Genomic DNA, 23,210 nt, shown 5'->3' with positions numbered 1-23,210 from the left:
AAAAGATATACCACAACTTTAGGTTCAAGCTATGTTACTATCCCTTGATAAAATTATAAAGTTTTTTCAGCAAATAAAAAAGTAAATATTTGAGGGAAAAGTTTGGAAATTAATGAGCAGCTATTATTTAGATCATGGTTTAATAAACAACTTCTTAGAAGCATTGTATTACTATATACCTTATATTCACAAAATACTAAAACTTAAATATTTTATTTTAAATGCTCTCCTTCACAGTTTTGAATATGTATTTACATATATATCGAACACACACATGCACAAATACATTCAGGTAAATTTCTTACAAGATGAAAAGACAAAAAATTACTGATACCAATTAAGTTTGGAACAATAACAATGACATTCTTACTCTCTTCTGAGGAAATATGAAGTAATAAATCCAGTATAGTATCTCTAAAAGCCCAAGATTTACTGAAAAGAGAGCACTCTGAGTAAATTTTAAAAACAACACACCAAATTACCTAATCAGTAGTTTTCTTCAAAGTATGTTCCCCAGAATAGCAGTACTGGCATTGCTTGTTGAAAATGCAAACTCTTGACCCCACCCGAGGCCTCATGTGTCAGAAACTCTGGGGTGGAGTTTCCAGGTGATTCTGGTAGGTGCTGACATTTGAGAACCATTGGTAGAATAATACTATTCAAAACTGTTTGGATCAGCTGATTTGCAGAGGTAATAGCGAGAGTTTCTCAATGAAGGAAACACTAAGTTGACTTATTTTCAGGCCAAGGCCTTACCTAGATTCTTTAGTGAATCTTATCTTATAATTAACTTCCAAAAGACTGGATGGATTGTGTGGCTGCCAGATGTGTGTCACAGGAACAAGTTATTCATGGCAAGCGACTCTATCAGGGGCATGGTTCTTGGTCCTGGAAGTATTTACTGTTTTTCCTTATTCTGTGTAAATCTATTCGGTGCTTCCCCACATCTAGCCTCTTTTATTTTACCTTTAGAGACTGAGTATCAAATACCACCTCTCCAGAGTTGCCCTCTCAGGTCACTTAAAATAAAATAGGGCCATCCTGTCCACAGCCCTACGGCCCATCACAGCAGTCTGTTTGTGTTAGCTCTCAGCCCTTGTCACAATCTGGATGTTTTTAAAATTTAACTTAACATCTTTATTTTATTTATTTTTAAAACTTTCTCTAGAATGTGAACTCCATGCAGAGTCTGGTTCACAGATGTATCTATCATGCACCTTTTTGTGGTGCATTCCAGGAATATTTTGGAGGCAAAAATATAAATAAGTATGGCAAGTATTTATACAATATTTAATCAACATTTTATTTGCTAAGTAGTAACAGTTAAATTACACACGTAGGAGTGTCTAAATCTAGTAGAGGGAAGTCTTCTCTGTGGAAGGTATTTGAGATTTTATCAGACCGCTCCTCAGAAAAAAATCTGTATGGTTGATATCAGGCAATCCAGTTCACCATAGTTATTTTCTAAATTATTATTAGGTTGACTTTAACTTAATGTAAGTGTATACATTTTTTATACATAAATTTTTTATAATCATATTTGCTACTTCTCTAATTTGACCATATCCACCTTAAAAGTTATTTTGCATCTTGAGTAATTACTAATTAAGTTGAATTGGGGCTTCAAATTATGTTGTAAACAATAATTATTATAAAAAAACGGTTTTTCTTTGGATCATATTTTAAAAAATTCTTCTACAGTGCCTTAGTATTCTTGAGGTTTGACAAGTTCCCACTCTAAAGTGAATAGAAAATTATCATTAATGAAAATAAATTTATTCTTTTTTCAATTTCCATTGGAAAATGGTAAAATATTACTTTAGTTTCCCTTTTAAAAAATAATTCTACATTAATATTCTATACATAATGAAATCTTTTGTTTGTTTGTTTGTGGTACGCGGGCCTCTCAGTGTTGTGGCCTCTCCCGTTGCGGAGCACAGGCTCCGGACGCGCAGGCTCAGCGGCCATGGCTCACGGGCCCAGCCGCTCCGCGGCATGTGGGATCTTCCCGGACCGGTGCACGAACCCGTGTCCCCTGCATCGGCAGGCGGACTCTCAACCACTGCGCCACCAGGGAAGCCCTGAAATCATTTTTATGAGTACATTTTTCCTTTGGAAAAAAAATCAGTGGAGTCTGTTGCTTTAAGTGGTTTATTTTTTCTCTCCATGACTTGGTTTCAGGATATTCACTCCAGCTACATAAATTCTAAATATTGCTTCTCCTACTTACTCATAGCACATGAAGTATTATGACAAACAAGAATCATTGTAATGTAGTGACCCCAACGAAACTATCAAGTGAACTTTTCAAATGAAAACATTCAGATAGATTATGTATTTACGAATAAAAATAAATTTGCTTTTCAGGGAGTTTGGCCGCTGGAAAGTAAATAACCTTGCAGTTGAGAGAAGAAATTTCCTTGGCTCCCCTCTGCCTCTTGCCCCTGAATTCTTCCGCAACATAAGACTTTTGGGACGTCGACCTACCCTTCAGCAAATCACAGAAAACCTTATCAAGAAATATGGGACACATTTCTTGCTATCTGCTACTCTGGGAGGTACGACTCTTTGAAAATATTTGTGCCTGTGTGTGCTTGTGCATAAAACTGTATAAGTCAAGGAAAAGTGTTGATTCATCCAAATCACTGCAGTTTGAATAATCCTAAATTTCATTCATTAACTTTTAATCAAAACATTTATTGAGCTATTACTAAATACCTTGTATGGTGATCACAATGATGAGGTAGAGGATTTTCACTTAGTTTCTGCCTGAAAGCAATTTACAAACTAATAGCCTCTGTTAAATATAGGCATAGTTATTACACTCCATAATGCAAGGTGATGAGCCAAATTTTGTTTAAAAATTGAATAATAAGCAATCAAGTCACAGCTGGGACTTCAGGTTACAGAGAGCGGAAAAGGTCCCAAAGTAAGTGTTGAAATTCTAAAATTACATTTTTTAGAGCTATTTTAACATTTCTGATTGTAGTTGATATATGATGTGAAGGGAGTAATAAATAAATATCAATGAAGACGTGCGATATGAAAGTAGAGATTAATAATGTCACCCTCCTCAATGTGATGTAATACCATTAAATGTGTGTTTTATCATGGTGATGTATAATTCAGTATTTTGAATACACTTAAGTGATTTGGGGGGAGATAGTGTGTAACAGGAAGAAAATGACATTTTTCTAAAACTTATAAATACCCCAGAATTCTGTATATTTACTTTTGTGTAGGACTTTAAATAATGTCCAAACATTCCGTTTTAAATAGATTTTACTTTTTCCTATAATAGGAGCAGTGGACAAAATTGGATAGGAATCACCATGAAAACAGTGATTCCCTGCTCCCTTGTCAGTTTTTCAGTTAAGTTTACTGAAGCTGGGCAGGCTAGTTCATACCAATGGTGAGGTAGTATGAAAATGCTCTTCATTTTTCCAGTCTTAGAGGATGTGTCTTTTTTCCATTTACCTGCCAGTCCAGTCTGTCACCAAGTCACGTCAGTTTATTCCTCTAGAATATATCCCGTATCCAACTCTTTCCTGACTTCCACCGCAGTGTTCCTACACCAAGTCACCACCATGTTTCTCTTAGAATATTCCTAAGGTCCATCCTTCACACAGATCTTTTAAACTTGAGTTGGGTCAAATCATTTTCTGTTTTAATTAAAACCTACAGTTAGCCAGTTGAAATGAAATCCAGATGTCTTTCTGTAGTTTCTTAAGGCACCACATGAATGCTCTGACATTGGCTTTCATCTCAGACCTCATCTGTTCTCTCTCCTGATCATGCTTTATGTTTCAGCCACAAGGAAACTTCATATTTTTCTGCTCAAATGTTACTTTCTCAGAGAGACCTTTTCTAATCATCCTACCAGCAACAGTGCCCATAGACAACCAATATTCTCTACTACTTCATGATCTCACTCTGCATTCTTCATAGTATTTATTATTATGTGAAATTTTTTATTTTCTTGAAAACAGGAATCTTGCCTATATTTGTTACCAATTTACTCACGTAGTTATTGTGGATGGAAAATGTCTCCTGCCATATCAGTAAACAAAGCATGTTGCGGCCATCAGGCCAACAGCCACTGCAGTTGCCTCCGACTGTGCACCCTGAGGGGACTCAGGATGGAGAAAAGCAGGATAGTGGCCCTAGATAGTTAAGGTGCATATCAGAGGAATGATTTCAGTGAGCCCAGACTCTTGCATCTTCCCATAAATAGAAAAGCACTAAATTCATTAACTTGAGATGTCCGGTTTTCTTTAATTAACAGCAATCTTTTGATGTTCCACTACCTGCTTTTATTGCAAAACTCCTATATATCCTGGCTCAGCCCTTACTTCTTTGGAGCCATCCCTCAGAGCTCTCTGAGATGCTGTGTTTCAGGCTGAAGTCTTCCATTTTGTCCACCAAATAAAACTTAATTCTCAACTTTTAGGTTGTGAATTTTTTTCAGTCAACGTTATAGTAGTGCTTGGCACACAATAGGTTCTCATTACATACTTGTTAAATGAAAATAAGTGAAACTACACTTTGCTAGGAGGCTGAGGCTGCCCAGTCCACTAGATAAACATCAAAACTCTGAAATGGACAGAGGATAATTGAGATCTAATTCAGGAAGAAGACTGAATGAGAAAGAAAATCCATGGATCCAAAAAAGGTCAGTTAAACAAATAGATGCAGAATTGGAGAGAATCAGGATGAAAGGGAGAGCAGGAGAGCCAGGCATGGAGAGGGTGGAGAAAGAGAGATCCCTGGATAAGCCAAAGAAACAAGTCTGCCATGTAACCCTAAGGAATTAAAGGCCGAAGATGTAGGGGGTTCAAGAGGACACGAAAGGTTAGCTGTGAATATGCACTCTCTCTCCATTGCTTTCCTCCATAAATGAATAATACTAAAATAATGAGATAAAGAGATCAGACAAGCCTGGTGTTGAATCCTGGCTCCTTTTTTTTTTTTTTTTAACCAATTGTGAGACTTTAAAAACTGTTAAGTAACTTCACTGATTTTTAGGGGTTTTTTTTAGTTGAAAGGGGGAGAGTAACACCTGTGTGACAAGGCCATGGGAAGATTAGTGTAAGTATAAGAAAATGTCCTTGGCATAAACATGCCATGAATTAATGTTATTGCTATTGTTACTACAGCAGTATGGATAGCAAAACAATGACAAAATATTCCCATAATTGTGAAAACTGATTCTTTGAAAGCTGTGTCTATTTGGCTTAGTATTGACAATGATTATTAATGTAATAAAATCTGAAGTAAAAGTGAAAATTAAATTATTTCTATAACATCTCCTTTTAAAAAGTTCAGTGGTCTTGAAACACATCTAGGTTTCGTTACCATTGTATCAACAATACAGAGTTCCCAGAAGAATTTCAGAGCATGGAATGTATTCTTCAAACAAGAAAGGAAGGAAGGGACAAGGGGGAAGGCAGAAGAGATCAAAAGTACAGATGATTCTCAAGGACATTTTTGTTCCTTAGTAGCAAAATTACGGTGACATTTTGATTTATTTCATTGTTTCCGCATTATGAATGCCACACTGTTGTCTTAAAATAGTTTTTGTTTTGCATGTTTTTTGTTTGTTTTTATAAAGGGGGTTTATAAAAACCTTTGTGGGAAATCACTTCTTTGGGTTGATTAATAATGACAATACGCTTTCTCAAAATTGCTTTACTTCAGTTATTTAAAAGTCTAGTTCAAGCAATTTCTTCAATGGTGGGGAGGGGGAAAGAATAGAATTGCCACTCTCACTTGCCTTCTAATCTCTGACCATTCTTTGGATTTAGTGTTCCTGGTATGTTCTATTGGAATTCTCTTTTTGTCTTTAAATGTTACTTATATTTTCCTTCAGGAATCTCTCTGTTGGGTGATGTTAATAATTTAGCTAAAATGCATGAAATTAGTTAAGTAGCTTAAGGATATAAACTGTTTGCAATTAAAATATGTACTAGGTTGATTTCAGGCAATTTTTAAATTATTGCTGTTGTAATTACACTGTCTTTTTTGTTGCTGTAAGTGTATTTTAATTTCATATGTTTTACCTGACTGAACATGAAATTGTATTACTCTATGTCTTAAAAAATTGAGATTGGTGGTATTTAACTTGAGCAAATTCTCTTTCTCTCTCCTTAATTGACCCAGATTGAGGAACAACTCTAATATTAACACACTGAGGATGTCATGTATAGAAGCAAATATTTTTAACAAAAAGCCAGTTTTAAAAAAATTATTTTCTTATTTTTTTAATTGAAATATAGTTGATTTACAATGTTGTGTTAATTTCCGCTTTACAGTAAAGTGATTCAGTTATACATATATATATACATTTTTATACTCTTTTCCATTACGGTTTATCACAGAATATTGAATATAGTTCCCTGTGCTATGCAGTAGGACCTTGCTGTTTATCCAGTCTATACATACTACTTTGCATCTAAAAAAGCCAGTTATTTTATAAGTAGATGCCTCCTGAGTAACTAGATCTTCAACTAAATTTAAACATTTTTCAAAACAAGTTGAGTGCAAAATACTCTCTACCAGCATTAAAGCAGTGAAAAGGAAATAAATGAAAAATGTCTTTTTTTCCCAAGAGTTATTTAGTACATCATATTATTGACTTAGACATAAAACTTGGGATAGCATATTTGAAGCCTTTAATGGGATATTTTATGATAGATAAAGCCAGTGATTGAATTATCTTCCTATAGGGAAAAATAATTCATAAAAAACCTTCTTCAATATATATCACTTTCCCTATTTGTTTCATCTTATAGCTTCCAGACTATTTATCAATATAGTAATTTAGCTTGCTTCTATTTGGGATAATGATATCTAAACTCCATCACTGTTTAAAATCTAAAATAAGCTACTCAATTTAAAGAATCAATCTTGAAATAGATTGCACTCCTGGGATATATTGATTTCTAGCTATGGAATATATTTCATGACTGTTTTTGTAATATATTTCATTATAATACAATATATGACAAACACTGAAATAAAAGTGTATCTTTTATTTCAGTGAATATAGAAATACAAAAAAATAATAAGTGAATGAAAACAAAGACCTTAAAATTGTTGGGCTTACTGAGCAGACAGAGGGTGTTTGCTAAAAGTACCAGATCAGGATTTTAGATCCATAGTAAAGGACAAAGGACTAAGGAAGATGAAAACCAAAAATTCACTTAAAAATTTATAAAAATGTTATAGCAAAATATTTATAGTAATTTTAAATGTGACCTCATCTTCACCTCCAGAATTACACAGACTTGTCTAATTAGTCCATAGGCCAAGCCCTCAGCCACTCACCGTCACATGAGAATGTGAACACCTCCTGGGTGAGACTTGGCTCTCTAAAGCTTAAGGCAGTGAGAAGCTGATGGAAACAGGTGCTCTGCTCTCCAGACAGCACATCCTAAAGAGGAAGAAGAGCAAAAGGCTGGGTTTCTCATGCCAGTCCCTTCCCGACACCCAGCTTGTCTGTCAGCTCACTACACCTCTGTGGGTGGAGTCAGGAATGTGGACACAGTGAGGACTTTGGAGGCAAAATAGCTTCCCTCCAAAGTACTCTTTTCCTGATAGAGATTTTTTTTTTTATTGGACCAAAATTCATTCTAGGAGCAACTGGATAATGTATTAAGATTTGTTCATTTACAACTTTAAAGAATATTTTTCATTCTCAGCAACATAAAAACAGTTCCATTTTTACCACTGGTTTTGAATGCATAGTTTTAAAGGCCATAATTAAATTTTTAGCAGAAAGAGTTACAATTGTTTTTTTCACATGCAAGTTTGTTTTTGAAATTTTTTTCTGAAAGTGCTTCTTCTGAACATGTATCTGCGGTTACCATATTGCTCAACTTAAGTATTTTGTCAGGTATTTAATTTTGTTAAATATAGAAAGTATTTTCTTCATTGTTGGAGTGAAAAAAATGCCTGATTGTGGTCCAGAGTAAAATTAACTTACTTAGGGCAATTATTTAAAATAACAAGTATTACCTCAGTGACTACATAGTATATAACTACATAGTATATAACTAACTATGCCTGCAAGGTAGTTTATTTAGTTTTATGATACATATTTTTTGTGTGTATATCTCTCAAATAAAAAACAGAGGTAAGCTGGGGTATGATAGAAAATTAGTTAGTTTTTTTCCCTATATTCTAGCATCCCTGTAAGTATAGGACTCCAAATGTCCTTATTTAATTTCAGAAATACTCAATTCTCACTTTTTACTATGTGAATTACATTCTGTATAAAGTATTCACAGTTAGTTTTTAATTCTATGTCATGTACCATCTTCTTTCAAAATAGATTAACAGCTGTCTTTCTCATTTTCACTTTGTCTCTTCTTAGGAGGTACAAATCCTTTTATTTTAGTTTATCTGTAATGTAATTTAAAGAAGTTAATCTGCCAAGATATGTATATATAATTTATTAATTAAATATAAATAATTGAAGATACATGGAATGTATGCATTCCATTAGAATACATATTCTGTTGAAGAAAAAGAACTGAAAGGAAGAAAAGAACAATTTTCTGAAGCTTTATATTCCAGGGAATTATTAAAATAATGGTACTGCCATTACTGGTATTAAACCGAATATTTACTCATACTACTTAAGATTAATTATATCAGTTCATCTCTCTGTCTCTGTCCTTTCTCTCTTTCACTCTCTCATTGCTATCCCTATCTCTCATGTTTATCTGGTAAATAAAATGAAAACTTTGAAATTAAAATAATATTGTTAATTCACTTTTTATGGTTTATAAGGCAGCTGCTACTAAAGTGATTTGAGCCCATTTATAAAAATAATAAGATAACAAAGAAGATGAAATTAAAATTGCTATGTCAGTTGATCTTAATAATAGCGTTCTTGGCAACTAAGTCAAAAGATAAATGCTAAATTTTAGAATTTTGTAAATATGATTATGTACTTTCTTGTTCTTTGTAGCACTTTAATAGGACAGATAAATCACCTGTCCATTTATTTGACACACATGTACTGAGTTACCTATAAAAGTGCAAAGATTCACCACCTTCCTTAAAGGAACACACAGGTCACTGATAAAGACAGACATTTAAATTGGTAATAAATTTTACTGTGGTTTAGAGCCTCGTTACTTGAGTGTGGTCCATGATCCAACAGCATCAACATCACCTTGTAGCTTGTTAGAAATGCAGAATCTCAGATTCCATCCCTGATTAATGAATCAGAAACATGTTAACAAGATCTCCAGGTGATTTACATGCACATTAAGTTTGAACAGCACTATTTAGAGTATCTATATAAATTTAGAGAGTACTTAACTGTTCCAGAAATCTCGCTTCTGAGAATTAATTTTACCAAAATAATAGCAAGAGTCTGTAATTTTACATAACAAAATGTTCATTATAGCATTGTTTATAAGCAGCTCCAAAATAGAAGTACCTTAATTGTATTTCATTCAGGATGTATTCTGTTCCCTCTATCCTTGAACTGGAAATATATTTCCAGTTACTCTTCTTTCATGTCATCGTTTTATAGAGACTATTGTATCTGGGCAATTTCATTTAGAAATTTTTCAGACTTTTTAGGGGGGATAACTGTTAATAGTCATAAGATCAGTTGTTTTCTTTTGGAATGTTTTGCAAAACATATTATGTTTCTTTGTCAAAGCTGTAGAAGGCTAGCTATTTCCTTCCAAAAATATCTTGCAGATGCCAATTGGTGTTAAGCCAACATGTCTGTTTTTTACTGTCTTTATATATTTGCCTCTGCTCCTTGTTAGAAGCCTATTTTTCTAGAATTTTTTCCCTTCTATATGTTTCTAAAACACCATTTTTTTCTACAACACTACATTAGTGGAAAGATACATGTCAGGATGTATACCTTTTAACACATTAAGCTAGGGAAGGATGATAATTAGTAGTGAGAGTAAAGTAAAACACTGTGAAAAGTGAAATAAAATTTCAAAGGGACAGTGATACTTAAAATATAGTAAAACTTAGGGAATTTTTTAAGGAATAAAAAACACAATGAATAATATGATCTGTTATTACTAACAATAGGATAACATTTTTTAACTAAAACGATACCTCAAAAGTAAAACTACAAACAATTACATTTAAGCTATATTTGCACTGGTTATTCCTGTGCAAAGAATTTCTACTCAAATAGCAGTTTTTGATAAGTAAAACTCACACAAAAGCAAAATAGACATTCACAATAAGATTTTCAGGTATAAGGAAGTTGAATGACCAGAAAGATATTTGCCATAAATGTACCTTTTTTTCCCTGCGTAGAACGGTACACATTACAGGTCAGGATACTAGTCCAAGGACAGTAGCAATGATAAAATAAAATAAAATACAGCCGACATCCAAGAGTTAGTTTCATTGCAGTTAAAAAAGAAATAACCTCGAATCTCAGTGCATTACAACTATAATGGTTGTGTCTCCCTAATATTACATGTTTTGACTGTGGATCCCCTGCGATTCTGCTCTGAGTGTTGTTGGCTCATTCTGGGAATAAAGATGAGGAAGGCCCTCTTCGGAACATGCTGTCCTCCTGGCAGAGGGCAAAAGCAAAAAAATGAGTATAACTTTCTGATGCCTCTCAAAACCTGTACTGAATCATGACATAGCTGGTTCGTATGTATTCACTGATCTAAACATTTTTATTTTCAATACCAGGTTAAAGGGCATCACTTGTTCTTTACAATGGAGTATAAATACATGTATGCATGTTTACATCCATGATAGAATTAAAATTGCAAAGAATAATCTGTGGCATCTTCTTGATTTATCCCTAGGATTCTTTTACTCATTCTCTTATCCATTGCTTTTTGTTCTAACATTTTGAAAGTATTACCTCTATCTCCAATAACTATATACATGAGAATGCCAGTTGAGAAAATTCAAGTGGAGAGATAATTGTATGAAAGTTCTTTCATTTCTGTTTGTCATGGACACAACATCAATTACCTGAAAACCAGGACAGAAAAATACATAATTGTGAGGTCCACAACATATCAAATATACCTACTCTTACCCTATGAACTAATCATAGGATAACATTAAAGTCATGATTTTTTTTTGTTTTATTGTCCTCTGTTTCTCATTCTCTATGAAAGCATCCTTCAATATGTGCTTTTAATGTCCATAAACTACCACAGCGTTTTAGTTGTAAAAGGCACAGCTGCATGATTTCTGTGTGAAATAATCACATCTTTTTATCTCTACAATCATTAATCCTTTTCACTTTCTAACAGACTCAGAATGTTGAATCACTTCAAAATCACATTTAGTTTTTACAAAATGGGTGGATGTCCTTTGGCACTCATGTCATGCTTATGAGCTACAGCTGGTTTAAAAAATGTGAATGAAAATGACATTTGAACACAAATTTTTAGTTGAATAATATATCTCAGTTTTCAAATCTGAATATTTTTATATTGAGATTTGCAATTAAAGTTGAGAATGCATTCTTCTTTCTTAAGATGACTATGAAAGTCTCAAAGAAGGTAAAGACCATGAATATCATCACAAAAGCATGGTAGTTGTGTATAATTTGAAAAACAGATCTCTTGGAGGAAAGAAATAGCCTTATTTTCCATTTAGACTGAATGGCCTTGTCAAAATATCTTAGATATTTAACAATCCATGATTTACAAAACTTGGAATGTGGCATAAGCTAGCCAGCTTACATCACCTAGTTGTCTGGTCTGTTGTAAGTAAGGGTTTAAAACAAAGCATTCATAAAAGAACAATTATGATAATTTAAACTGCAGATTTAAACTGCCTCACATGCTTGACTGCAGTGAAAGCTTTTGCATACATGGAATAATGTTCCATTGTGGAGAACAACCACAAGCAGTTTATGAATGGCTTCTCTTTATCTGCTTATTGGAAGGATAACCAACTACTATCTTTAGTAATCCTATACATCCTGATTAAAAGTTCCACTAGAAAACAATTTTGACTAAGATCAGGTTTCTGTGGTGAAATTTAATATCTATGAAATTCTAACTTATGAAAATTTAAAAGCTCATCATTTCCTGTTAGGCCCTAATAAAAAAGGAAAGGAGAGGAAATCAACATTTATTGTACACAGCAAACGTGTTGTGCCAGACTCTAAAGAGGAAATGTATTGTTTAATCTTCTCTAACAGTTGAGAGTGGGACATTGCCTCTGTTTTAGAGATGGGAATGCTAAGGTTATGTGTGACTTTAACAAAGTCCTACAACCAACTGGTAGTGGGACTGTGGGCTATGAGGATAAGCCCTCACATACACCTGACTCCAAAACTCATGCTTTCCTTTACCTCAATATATCATTAAATTTTATCAAATTAAAAAATAAACAGCAAAATTAATAATAAAAGTATATTAAAATTTACAACGAAGTTTTTCCATTTGATTTTCCCTGTTGTCTGTAACATATATTTATTCTCAGCATAGAATGCTAAAGACACATTTACCTGTACCTTACAAGCAAATGTGAACTCTGTGAAAAACAAAAGAAATATTTCAAAAATCTCCAGTAGATAGAGAATGAAAACTTCAAATATTCCTGATGATCTTCACGGGCCATCATTTTCCTACCTTCATCTTTGATTGCTGAAACATATATTAATGTTTGTCTTCTCCTTCATATTCTTATAATTAGAAACACTCTGAAATAGTTAATCCCTAGCTCTTATTTTGTGTCATTTTCCAGTTGTATCATGAGACAATCTAACATTTGTAAAATATTCTTAAATCAAATTAGTTTGAATTTGCTTTTTATTTTTTTTATCCCTTACCCTTATACCACTCCTCCCTTTTCCCCCTCCCCTCTGGTAACCACTAGCTTGTTCTCTTTATCTGTGAGTTTGCTTCCTTTTTGTATTGTTCACTAGTTTGTTGTAGTTTTTAGATTGCACATATAGGTGATATTATAAAGTATTTATCTTTCTCTGACTTATTTCACTTAGCATAATAACCTCCAAGTTTATCCATGTGGCTGCAAATAGCAAAATTTCCTTCATTTTATGGCTGAGTAGAATTCCATTGTGTATATATATATCACATCTTCTTTATCCATTCATCTGTTGATGGACACTTAGGTTGCTTCCATATATTTGTAATTGTAAATAATGCTGCTATGAACATTGGGGTGCATGTATCTTTTCCAGTTAGTGTTTTTGGTTTTTTTGGATATATACCCAGGAGGGGAATTTTGCTGGGTCATACAGTAATTCTATTTTTAGTTTTTTGAGAAGCCTATTTTCCACAGTGGCTGCACCAGTTTACATTCCCACCATGAATGTATGAGAGTTCCCTTTTCTCCATATCCTCATTGATATTTGTTATTTGTGTTCTTTTTGATGATAGCCATTCTTGCAGGTGTGAGGTAATATCTCATGGTGGATTTGATTTGCATTTCCCTGATTACTAGTGATGTTGAGCATCTTCTCATGTGCTTGTTGGCCATCTGCATGTGCTCTTTGGAAAAATGTCCATTCGGGCCTTTTGTCCATTTTTTAATCCAGTTGTTTGTTTTTTTGATCTTGAGTTGTATGAACTGTTTATATATTTTGGATAATAGCCCCTTATTTGTCATATAATTTGCAAATATTTTCTCCCATTTAGTAGTTTGTCTTTTTGTTTTGTCCGTGCTTTCCTTTGCAGTGCAAAAACTTTTAAATTTAAGTAGGCCTCATTTGTTTATTTTTGCTTTTATTGCCTTTGCTTTAAGAGACAGATCCATAAAAAATGTTGCTACAATTTATGTCAAAGAGTATTCTGCCTATGTTTTCCTCTAGGAATTTTATGGTTTCCAGTGTTGCATTTAGGTCTTTAATCCATTTTGAGTTTATTTTTGTATACAGGATAAGAAAGTCTTCTAATTTCATTCTTTTACATGCAGCTGTCTAGTTTTCCCAGTACCACTTATCGAAGACACTGTCTTTTCTCCATTGTGTATTCTTGCTTCCTTTGTCATAGACTAATTGACCATAAGTGAGTGGGTTTATTTATGGGCCCTCTATACTCTTCCATTGATCTGTGTGTCTTTTTTTATGCCAGTAACATAATGTTTTGATTACTGTACTTTTGTAGTGTAGTCTGAAGTTAGGGAGTGTGATTACTCCAGCTCTGTTCATCCTTCTCAAGATTGTTTTGCTATTTGGGTCTTTTCTGTTTCTATACAAATTTTAAAATTAGTTCGACTTCTGTGAAAAATGCCCTTGGTATTATAATAGGGATTGCATTGAATCTGTAAATGGCCTTGGGTAGTATGGTCATTTTTGCAGTATTAATTTTTCCAATCTATGAACATAGTATATCTTTTCATCTGTTTGTGTCATCTTCAGTTTCTTTCACCAGTGTCATAGTTTTCCAAGTAAAGATCTTTTACCTCCTCAGGTAGGTTTATTCTTAGGTATTGTGTTCTTTTTGATGTGATGGTAAATGGGATTGTTTTCTTAATTTCCCTTTCTGATAGTTCATTGTTAGCTTATAGAAGTGCAACAGATTTCTGTATCCTGAAACTTTCCTGAATTCATTGATGAGCTCTAGCAGTTTTCTGGTAGCTTCTTTAGGATTTTCCATGTATAGTGTCCTGTCATTGGCAAACAGTGACAGTTTTACTTCTTCCTTTCAAATTTGGATTCCTTTTACGCCTTTTTGTTGTCTGATTGCTGTGGCTAGAACTTCCAATACTGTGTTATATAAAAGGGTCAGGAGTGGGTATCCTTGTCTTGTTCCTGATATTAGAGGAAATGCTTTCATCTTTTTGCCATTGAATATGATGTTTGCTGTGGGTTTGTCATGTATGGCCTTTATTATGTTGAGGTATGTTCCCTCTATACCCATTTTCTGGAGAGTTTTTATCATGAATGGATGTTGAATTTTGTCAAAAGCTTTTTCTGCATCTATTGAGGTGATCATATTATTTTTTATTCTTCACTTTGTTAATGTGTTATATCACATTGATTGATATGGGGATATTGAAAAATCCTTGCACCCCTGGGATAAATGTCCCTTGATCATGGTTTATGACCCTTTTAATGTATTGTTGGATTCAGTTTGCTAGTATTTTGTTGAAGATTTTTGCATCTATGTTCATCAGAGATATTGGCCTGTAATTTTCTTTTTTGTGTGTGTGATATTGTTGCCCAGTTTTGGTATCAGGATGACAATGGCCTCATAGAATGAGTTCAGAAGTATTCTTTCCTCTGCAGTTTTTTGGAGTAGTTTCAGAAGGATAGGTCTTAACTCTTCTCTAAATGTTTGATAGAATTCACCTGTGAAGTCATCTGGCCCCGGACTTTTGTTTTTGGGATGTTTTAATTTCAGTACTGGTAATTGGTCTGTTCTTATTTTCTATTTCTTCCGGTTCAGTACTGATTCAATTTCAGTACTGGTAATTGGTCTGTTCTTATTTTCTATTTCTTCCTGGTTCAGTCTTGAGAGATTGTACCTTTCTAAGAATTTGTCCATTTCTTGTGGGTCGTCCATTTAATTGGCCTGTAGTTGTTCATAATAGTCTCATAATCTTTTGTATTCCTGTGGTGTTGGTTGTAATTTTTTTCATTTCTGATTTTATTGATTTGGGCCCTCTCCCTCTTTTTCTTTTCCTTCTTTTTTTTCTTTTTTTGGCCGTGCCATGCAGCTTGCGGGATCTTAGTTCCCCAACCAGGGACTGAACTCACGCCCTCTGCAGTGAAAATCCAGAGTCCTAACCACTGGACCACCAGGAAATTCCATCCCTTTTCTTCTTGATGGGTCTAGCTAAAGGTTTATCAATTTTGTTTACCTTTTCAAAGAAGCAGCTTTTAGTTTCATTGATATTTTCTGTTTTTTTTAGTCTCTATTTCATTTATTTCTGCTCTGATCTTTTTTTATTTCTTTCCTTCTACTAACTTTGGGTTTTATTTATTCTTCTTTTTCTAATTCCTGTAGGTGTAAGATTTAATTTGCTTTCTAAAATTAGCATATGCTATTCTCCCTTTTTGGGTGAGGTAGGACTCAATAGAGGTCCTATTAAGAAGAATTAATGGTATAGCATATTTCACCTGAAGAGTGAAGACATATAGGGGGATTAGGGGGATACAGTATATAATGAACTATTTTGGGAGATCTTTACTCTCTGTATGTGAATGCAAACTAGGATTAGAGTTAATAAGTTTATAAAAGAAGGAGATCATTAAAGAATTAGGACAGTCTTCTGTTCCTCACAAATAAGACAAAATAGCTAAAATTACTAGAAATGCCCAGATATGGAATGAGTTGCTTTATGCAGTTCTAAGGAATTGTGATGAATAAAAAAATATGTACTAGCAACTTCTGAATTCTAGTCATGTGGTAAGTCCTTTACAGATATTATCTGTTTCATGCTTATAGCCATGCTTTGAAGAAGAAATTACTATATTCATGTTATGTAAGAGGAAGCAGAATCATAAATTATATATTCAAGATCATTCAATTACTAAGTAGAAGCCAGCATTAGAACCTGAATCTGTTTGGTACCAGTAGTTGGTAGACTTACACCTAAACCATAATAATTAATTCTACATTTTTTTTCATACAGAACCTCATAATCCAGTGAAAGAATCCTTTATAGTGGTCTAATTATCTCTTCTGCTCTATGACATATAATTAATGTTGGACACCTCTAGTAATGGGAAAATCACTACAATGCAAGAGAGGCATAGTGAAGATGATTCTCTTCATGTATTTATATGGCTTTCGTGCCTCTCCAGAAGGCAAAAGTAATGTCCAATAATCAGTTGAACCCGTGTTTTGAACTTCATTTGTGTATTGCTGAATTGAAGTAAAGATTACAGTAAGCGTCCTTCTAAATACAAGAATCTGTAGAAAACATTACTGATGCACTGAGGCTGAGCTTGGATTTAGAAGTATTTTACAAATGGAATCATCTGAAACTGTCAAATCATTTAGAATTTTATTTTAGTCATAATATTAAAGTCATGAGTTTACTAATTACTTAAGAAAATTTTATTATGACTAAACATATTTTAAACGTGGACCAAACGTAAACACTTATGCCATGATATTTTTTTCAAATGAAATTTTCAAACACACTCAAAGTAGAGAGACTTGTACAGTGAGTGCCCATACACCCATATGTAACCATACAAACTATATAAAACTGTACTACAACTACTAATATTCCTACCTACAAATAGACTACAGAATGAAGTTTTCTGATCCTTTTTACATTTTTTGTCCTCAGAATATATTCCAAAACTGGATTACATTTAAAGTACTGTGTTTGTAATCACTTAAAATAATTACTTCTCTAAACAATAGGCATTTAGTAACATTGGCTTCTGTTTTTAATTCTTAGGGATTGATTTTTTTCTATTTGATTTGATTGATTTTTACAATAAATAAAATATTTAAAAATATCTTTCCAGTGTTTAAAAAACTTTAACAAAGTATATTCAGAGAAGCCTTTCTTCCCAAAGTGTTACCTCCACTCTGTAAATATAGATAAAAGATTTTGGTTAATCCTTCCAGTGTTTTTATTTTTTTCCCCAAATAAAAAGAAATCCATCCATATATTTGTATCATACACTTTCTTATAAAAAAGTCCCTCTAAGAGTTTGATAGTGTCTGGCCTTACATTTAGGTCTTTAATCCATTTCGAGTTTATTTTTGTGTATGGTGTTAGGGAGTGTTCTAATTTCATACTTTTACATGTACCTGTCCAGTTTTCCCAGCACCACTTATTGAAGAGGCTGTCTTTTCTCCACTGTATATTCTTGCCTCCTTTATCAAAGATAAGGTGACCATATGTGTGTGGGTTTATCTCTGCGCTTTCTATTCTGTTCCATTGATCTATATTTCTGTTTTTGTGCCAGTACCATACTGTCTTGATTACTGTAACTTTGTAGTATAGTCTGAAGTCAGGGAGCCTGATTCCTCCAGCCCCATTTTTTGTTCTCAAGATTGCTTTGGCTATTCGGGGTCTTTTGTGTTTCCATACAAATTGTGAAATTTTTTGTTCTAGTTCTGTAAAAAATGCCAGTGGTAATTTGATAGGGATTGCATTGAATCTGTAGATTGCTTTGGGTAGTAGAGTTATTTTCACAATGTTGATTCTTCCAATCCAAAAGCATGATATATCTCTCCATCTATTTGTATCATCTTTAATTTCTTTCATCAGTGTCTTATAATTTTCTGCATATAGGTCTTTTGTCTCCTTAGGTAGGTTTATTCCTAGATATTTTATTCTTTTTGTTGCAATGGTAAATGGGAGTGTTTTCTTAATTTCACTTTCAGATTTTTCATTATTAGTGTATAGGAATGCCAGCGATTTCTGTGCATTAATTTTGTATCCTGCTACTTTACCAAATTCATTTATTAGCTCTTGTAGTTTTCTGGTAGCATCTTTAGGATTCTCTATGTATAGTATCATGTCATCTGCAAACAGTGACAGCTTTACTTCTTCTTTTCCGATTTGGATTCCTTTTATTTCCTTTTCTTCTCTGATTGCTGTGGCTAAAACTTCCAAAACTATGTTGAATAAGAGTGGTGAGAGTGGGCAACCTTGTCTTGTTCCTGATCTTAGTGTAAATGCTTTCAGTTTTTCACCATTGAGGATGATGTTGGCTGTGGGTTTGTCATATATGGCCTTTATTATGTTGAGGAAAGTTCCCTCTATGCCTACTTTCTGCAGGGTTTTTATCATAAATCGGTGTTGAATTTTGTCGAAAGCTTCTCTGCTTCTATTGAGATGATCATATGGTTTTTCTCCTTCAATTTGTTCGTATGGTGTATCACGTTGATTGATTTGCATATATTGAAGAATCCTTGCATTCCTGGAATAAATCCCACTTGATCATAGTGTATGATGCTTTTAATGTGCTGTTGGATTCTGTTTGCTACTATTTTGTTGAGGATTTTTGCATCTATGTTCATCAGTGATATTGGCCTGTAGTTTTCTTTCTTTGTGACATCTTTGTCTGGTTATGGTATCAGGGTGATGGTGGCCTCGTAGAATGAGTTTGGGAGTGTTCCACCCTCGGCTATATTTTGGAAGAGTTTGAGAAGGATAGGTGGTAGCTCTTCTCTAAATGTTTGATAGAATTCGCCTGTGAAGCCATCTGGTCCTGGGCTTTTGTTTGTTGGAAGATTTTTAATCACAGTTTCAACTTCAGTGCTTGTGATTGGTCTGTTCATATTTTCTATTTCTTCCTGTTTCAGTCTCGGCAGGTTGTGCATTTTTGAGAATTGGGATAGATTCTTAAAAGTAGGATTGCAGAGTCAATTTTTGCTAACTATTGCCAAATTTCTCTTCATAGTTACATCATTTTGCACTCCAGCAGCAGTATATCATAGGGCCTGTTTCCTTCTAGTTTGCCAACAACTTTGACAAAGTTGTCAAATTTTTGAATTTTGGCAAATTCCATAATAGCTACGTGATATATCAATATATTTTTAATTTGCATTTCTCATACTATGACAGATTGAAAGCCTTTTCAAAGTTACATGGGCCATTTTGTCTCTTCTTATCTAAATACTATTTTCCTATTTTTTATGCCCGAAACTTATTTCTTTTTTTTCTGTGAGTTTTAGGAGTTTTTGGAATGTTAGAGGTATTAGCCATGTGTCCCTTATGTAAGTTGCAAACATCTCTTCCCAATGCAAAATTTACTTGTGGTGATTCTGTGCTAGGAAGAAAAAATCTCTTTTTATATGCTCTAATTCATCTATCTTTTATTTTATTACTTTCAGACGTTTAGTGATAGTTAGGAATGCTTTTCCCACTCATGCGTTTTCATTCTTTTTTTTTCTAGTTGAGTAGTTTCATCTTATTAAATATTCATGTCTCCAGTTTTTTGCAATATCTCCTCATATACAATCATATTCTTTACTTTGCAAATGACTATTCTGATGTCAAAGTGTCATTTATTAGAAGGTCTACCTTTCCCCAATTGAATTAATATTCATCCTTATCATGTACTAAATTTTCATATATACTGTTATTTTTTTTAATTTTCCTGTTTGAGTGGTCTGTCTATTCATGCTTCTTTACTACACTGTCTTAATTATACATATTTTACAATATGTATTCATATGTAGCAAGGCATTCTCACTGTTGCCTATTTTTTGGAAAGCTTCTGGTGACTTTTCTTTGACTAATTTTTACCTAAAAAATTTATAATAAACATGACTAGTTCAAGGAAACAAACAAAAAATGATATTTGCATTAAAGTTATACATTAACCTAAGTAAAATTGAAATATTTAATTTAAATATTCCTATTTGAAACAAAGTACAATGCCATTTTCAGTTTACTTTTGTTATTTCAGGGGTGGCATATAATTTTTCATATATGTATTGCATTTTTATTGGTATTTTAAATGGTATATGCTAATCCATTGTTACCTCTATTATTTGTATATTTCAATTTTTTGAGTTAGTAAAGTTTTTATTATTTTCTGCAGTTACTAAGTTCTGTTACTCTGCATAGTAGTTTGTCCATTGATTTTCTTGAGTTTTCCAGATGAATAATCATGTTATCTGCAAAAAGAGATAATTTTAAGTGTTTTTAAAAAACTATTACTCTAATTTTATTCTCTTCTATATTTACATTTTAACATATTTAATATCATGTCAAAAAGTAGTACCAGTTGTGGGTTTGTTTGTCAGGTTATGATTTTAATGGGAATGACTTCTGAGTTTTCCGATTAAGAAAGACAGTTGGTTTTAGGTTGACAAACACATATTTTATCCTTTTAAGGAATTTTCCACTGACTCCTAACTTACTGAAAATTACCCAGCAATAGGTATAAATATTCATCAAATGCATTTGAGGCATTAATGGACATCAAGGTTTTTCTTTCTAGATGTGTTAATATGCTGAATTATATTAATGATTTCCTAATATCAAATGACCCTTGCCCTCCTAGGATTATTCTTTTTGAGATATACATTTTTAAAACTTACTGTGTGTTACTGTTTACTATTGCTTTATTTATTATTTTGCATCACTAATAATAAGTTGTAATAATGTTTGTTGTTGTTCTTGTTGTTGTGTGTGTGATCTTCCCCAGATATTTATGTCAATGTTTTACTCAATATATAACAACTAATTAAAAGTTTTCCTTCATATCATATCCTCTGGAAACATTTTAAGTAAATAGTATCAGATTTTTTGATCTTTAGAGTTTTGTCTGAACTCTCCTGTGAAACCATCTTGGCCTATTGATTTTTTTTTTTTTAATTTTGTGGAGGTGTTCTATGACACCTAAACTTATTTGCAAAAGCTTTGCAAATTTTATTTTTAAATAATATGTTTACTTTACTCTGTTATTTTATTATTTAATTTTCTTTCTCTATTAAAAAAGGTAGGTTGACGAGTTGGTGTATTTATCTGTTTTTTTTTCTTCCCTTCAAAGGAAGCTGTTTTTCAATTTATTATTCCTTCTTTTCTTCTGTTTTTTTTTTTAACTCATTAACACTAGTTTTCTTCCTTTTAGTTCTTTTTAATTTATAGAAGCTTATTTTTGTCATTTTTTTAGTTTTAGAGTTATATGGCTATCTCAAATATTTTCATAATCTACATAAAGTACATATTTAATGCTGTGAATATTTATTTGAGTACTGCTTTAGCCATGTCCCTTAGATTGTATTATATACTGTTTTCCTCAGGTTTTCTTAGAAAATTTGTCATTTTGCTTTCACGTATCCTATTATTCAAGAATTACACAATAGAAAATTTATCCATGTGAATTTTTAAAAATTTTTCTATCAATTTTTAATTGTACTATATTGTAGTCAGTAAATGTGTTAAAGAAACAATATTCTGACATTTGTTAAAGAACAGTAAGGGAGACTTTATTCAGGGGGTCTCCTGCATTGGAGTTTTACAGGAGGGGAGAGAGACTGAGCTCAATTTTGAACAGAACCAGGAAAAGTGGGAATTTATTGACAATGAGCAGAGTAGGCAGATTAGTGGATGGAAAATTACAAAAAGGGTAGGATAATTCTTGCTAAAGAGTCCTAACATGATTCTTGCTGAAAGCAGAGCAGGGTTATCAAATATCACCAGGGAGATGGTAGGGGATGAGGAATTTGGTCAGATGTTAAAGATGATCATATGTCCAGGGTAGGGGATCCTTGCCAAAGTGACTTGACAGGATTCTTCCTAAAACTGGGCTCTTGAGAACATGCCCAAGAAACAAGCTCATAGGAGCCTGTCTAGCGTTTGGTCAAGGAGAAAGTCTTTATCAAATGATATTTTTTTTCAAATTTTTGGAATTTACTAAGGATTTTTTTTAACAAAATATATGGCCAGTTTTTCTAAATGTTCTGTGTACTCTTGAAAAGAGCTTTCATTTCCTCTTTATTAATATAAAGTTTAATATTTACCTATAAGATCTACCTTATTAAGTAGGTTGTGTGTATCTCTATCATTACATTTTTACCCCCACTGGGTCTATCTAGGTCTAGAAAGTGTGTGCTGGAGTCTTGTAATACTGGCAGTTTATGTATATTTTAACCTATATCTTCTGTATATTCTGCTTTATGAAAAGTGCTGCAATTAAAGCAGTTTTGCAAGTTTTAGTCTTTAGCACTATTCAGTCTATTTCATTTTCTCATTTAATAATTTTGTCCTGAAGAGATCATTAACTTTGCTTCCTTTTTTATTTACATTCACCAAGATATCATTATCATTTTGTTTTTAACCTTACTTAAGAAGATATATCTCTTGATCTCATAGCCTGTTCGGGCTGCTATAGCAAAATACCACAGATAAGGTAGCTTATAAACAGCACAGTTCTGGGGGCTGCAAGTTTGAGATTAGAATGCCATCATGGTTGGGTGAGGGCTGTCTTCCAGGTCACAGATTTTTCCTTGTATCTTCACATGGCGGAAGGGACAAGGAATCTCTTTGGAGCCTCCTTTACAAAGGAACTAATTCCATTCTTGAGGGCTCTGCCCTCATGACCCAGACACCTCCCACAAACCCCATCTCCTAATACTATCATCTTAAAAGGACAGAATTTCAACATATGAATTTTGGGAGACACAAACATTCAGACCATAGCACTTTCATGTGTCGTCGAGCTGCATTATAAATTCTTAGACTATCACAACGCTGTTCTTTCTGTCGCCATGTACAAGATGTTTGTTTGGGCACATGGGTGAATTTCTCAGATTCAGTGGTCTTTCTGAGAATGTATTCTCTCA

The 23,210-nt window shown here is 33.2% G+C and overlaps 1 protein-coding gene across 4 annotated transcripts in view; it reads left to right on the top strand.

The window, feature by feature from the left end:
• Nucleotides 1-23,210, top strand: part of BRINP3 (BMP/retinoic acid inducible neural specific 3) — a 418,441-nt gene that overhangs the window by 195,427 nt on the left and 199,804 nt on the right. For all 4 annotated transcript variants that reach the window (XM_067729760.1, XM_067729758.1, XM_067729761.1 and 1 more), the window contains one exon: nucleotides 2,368-2,558. In XM_067729760.1, coding sequence (XP_067585861.1) covers nucleotides 2,368-2,558 — 191 coding nt within the window. The remainder of the gene's footprint in view (nucleotides 1-2,367; nucleotides 2,559-23,210) is intronic.

This window comes from Pseudorca crassidens, chromosome 2 (genome assembly GCF_039906515.1).
Source record: "Pseudorca crassidens isolate mPseCra1 chromosome 2, mPseCra1.hap1, whole genome shotgun sequence".
NCBI lineage: Eukaryota > Metazoa > Chordata > Mammalia > Artiodactyla > Delphinidae > Pseudorca > Pseudorca crassidens.
Note: the sequence above shows the minus strand (reverse complement) of the source record. Positions and strands in the feature narration are given on the sequence as shown.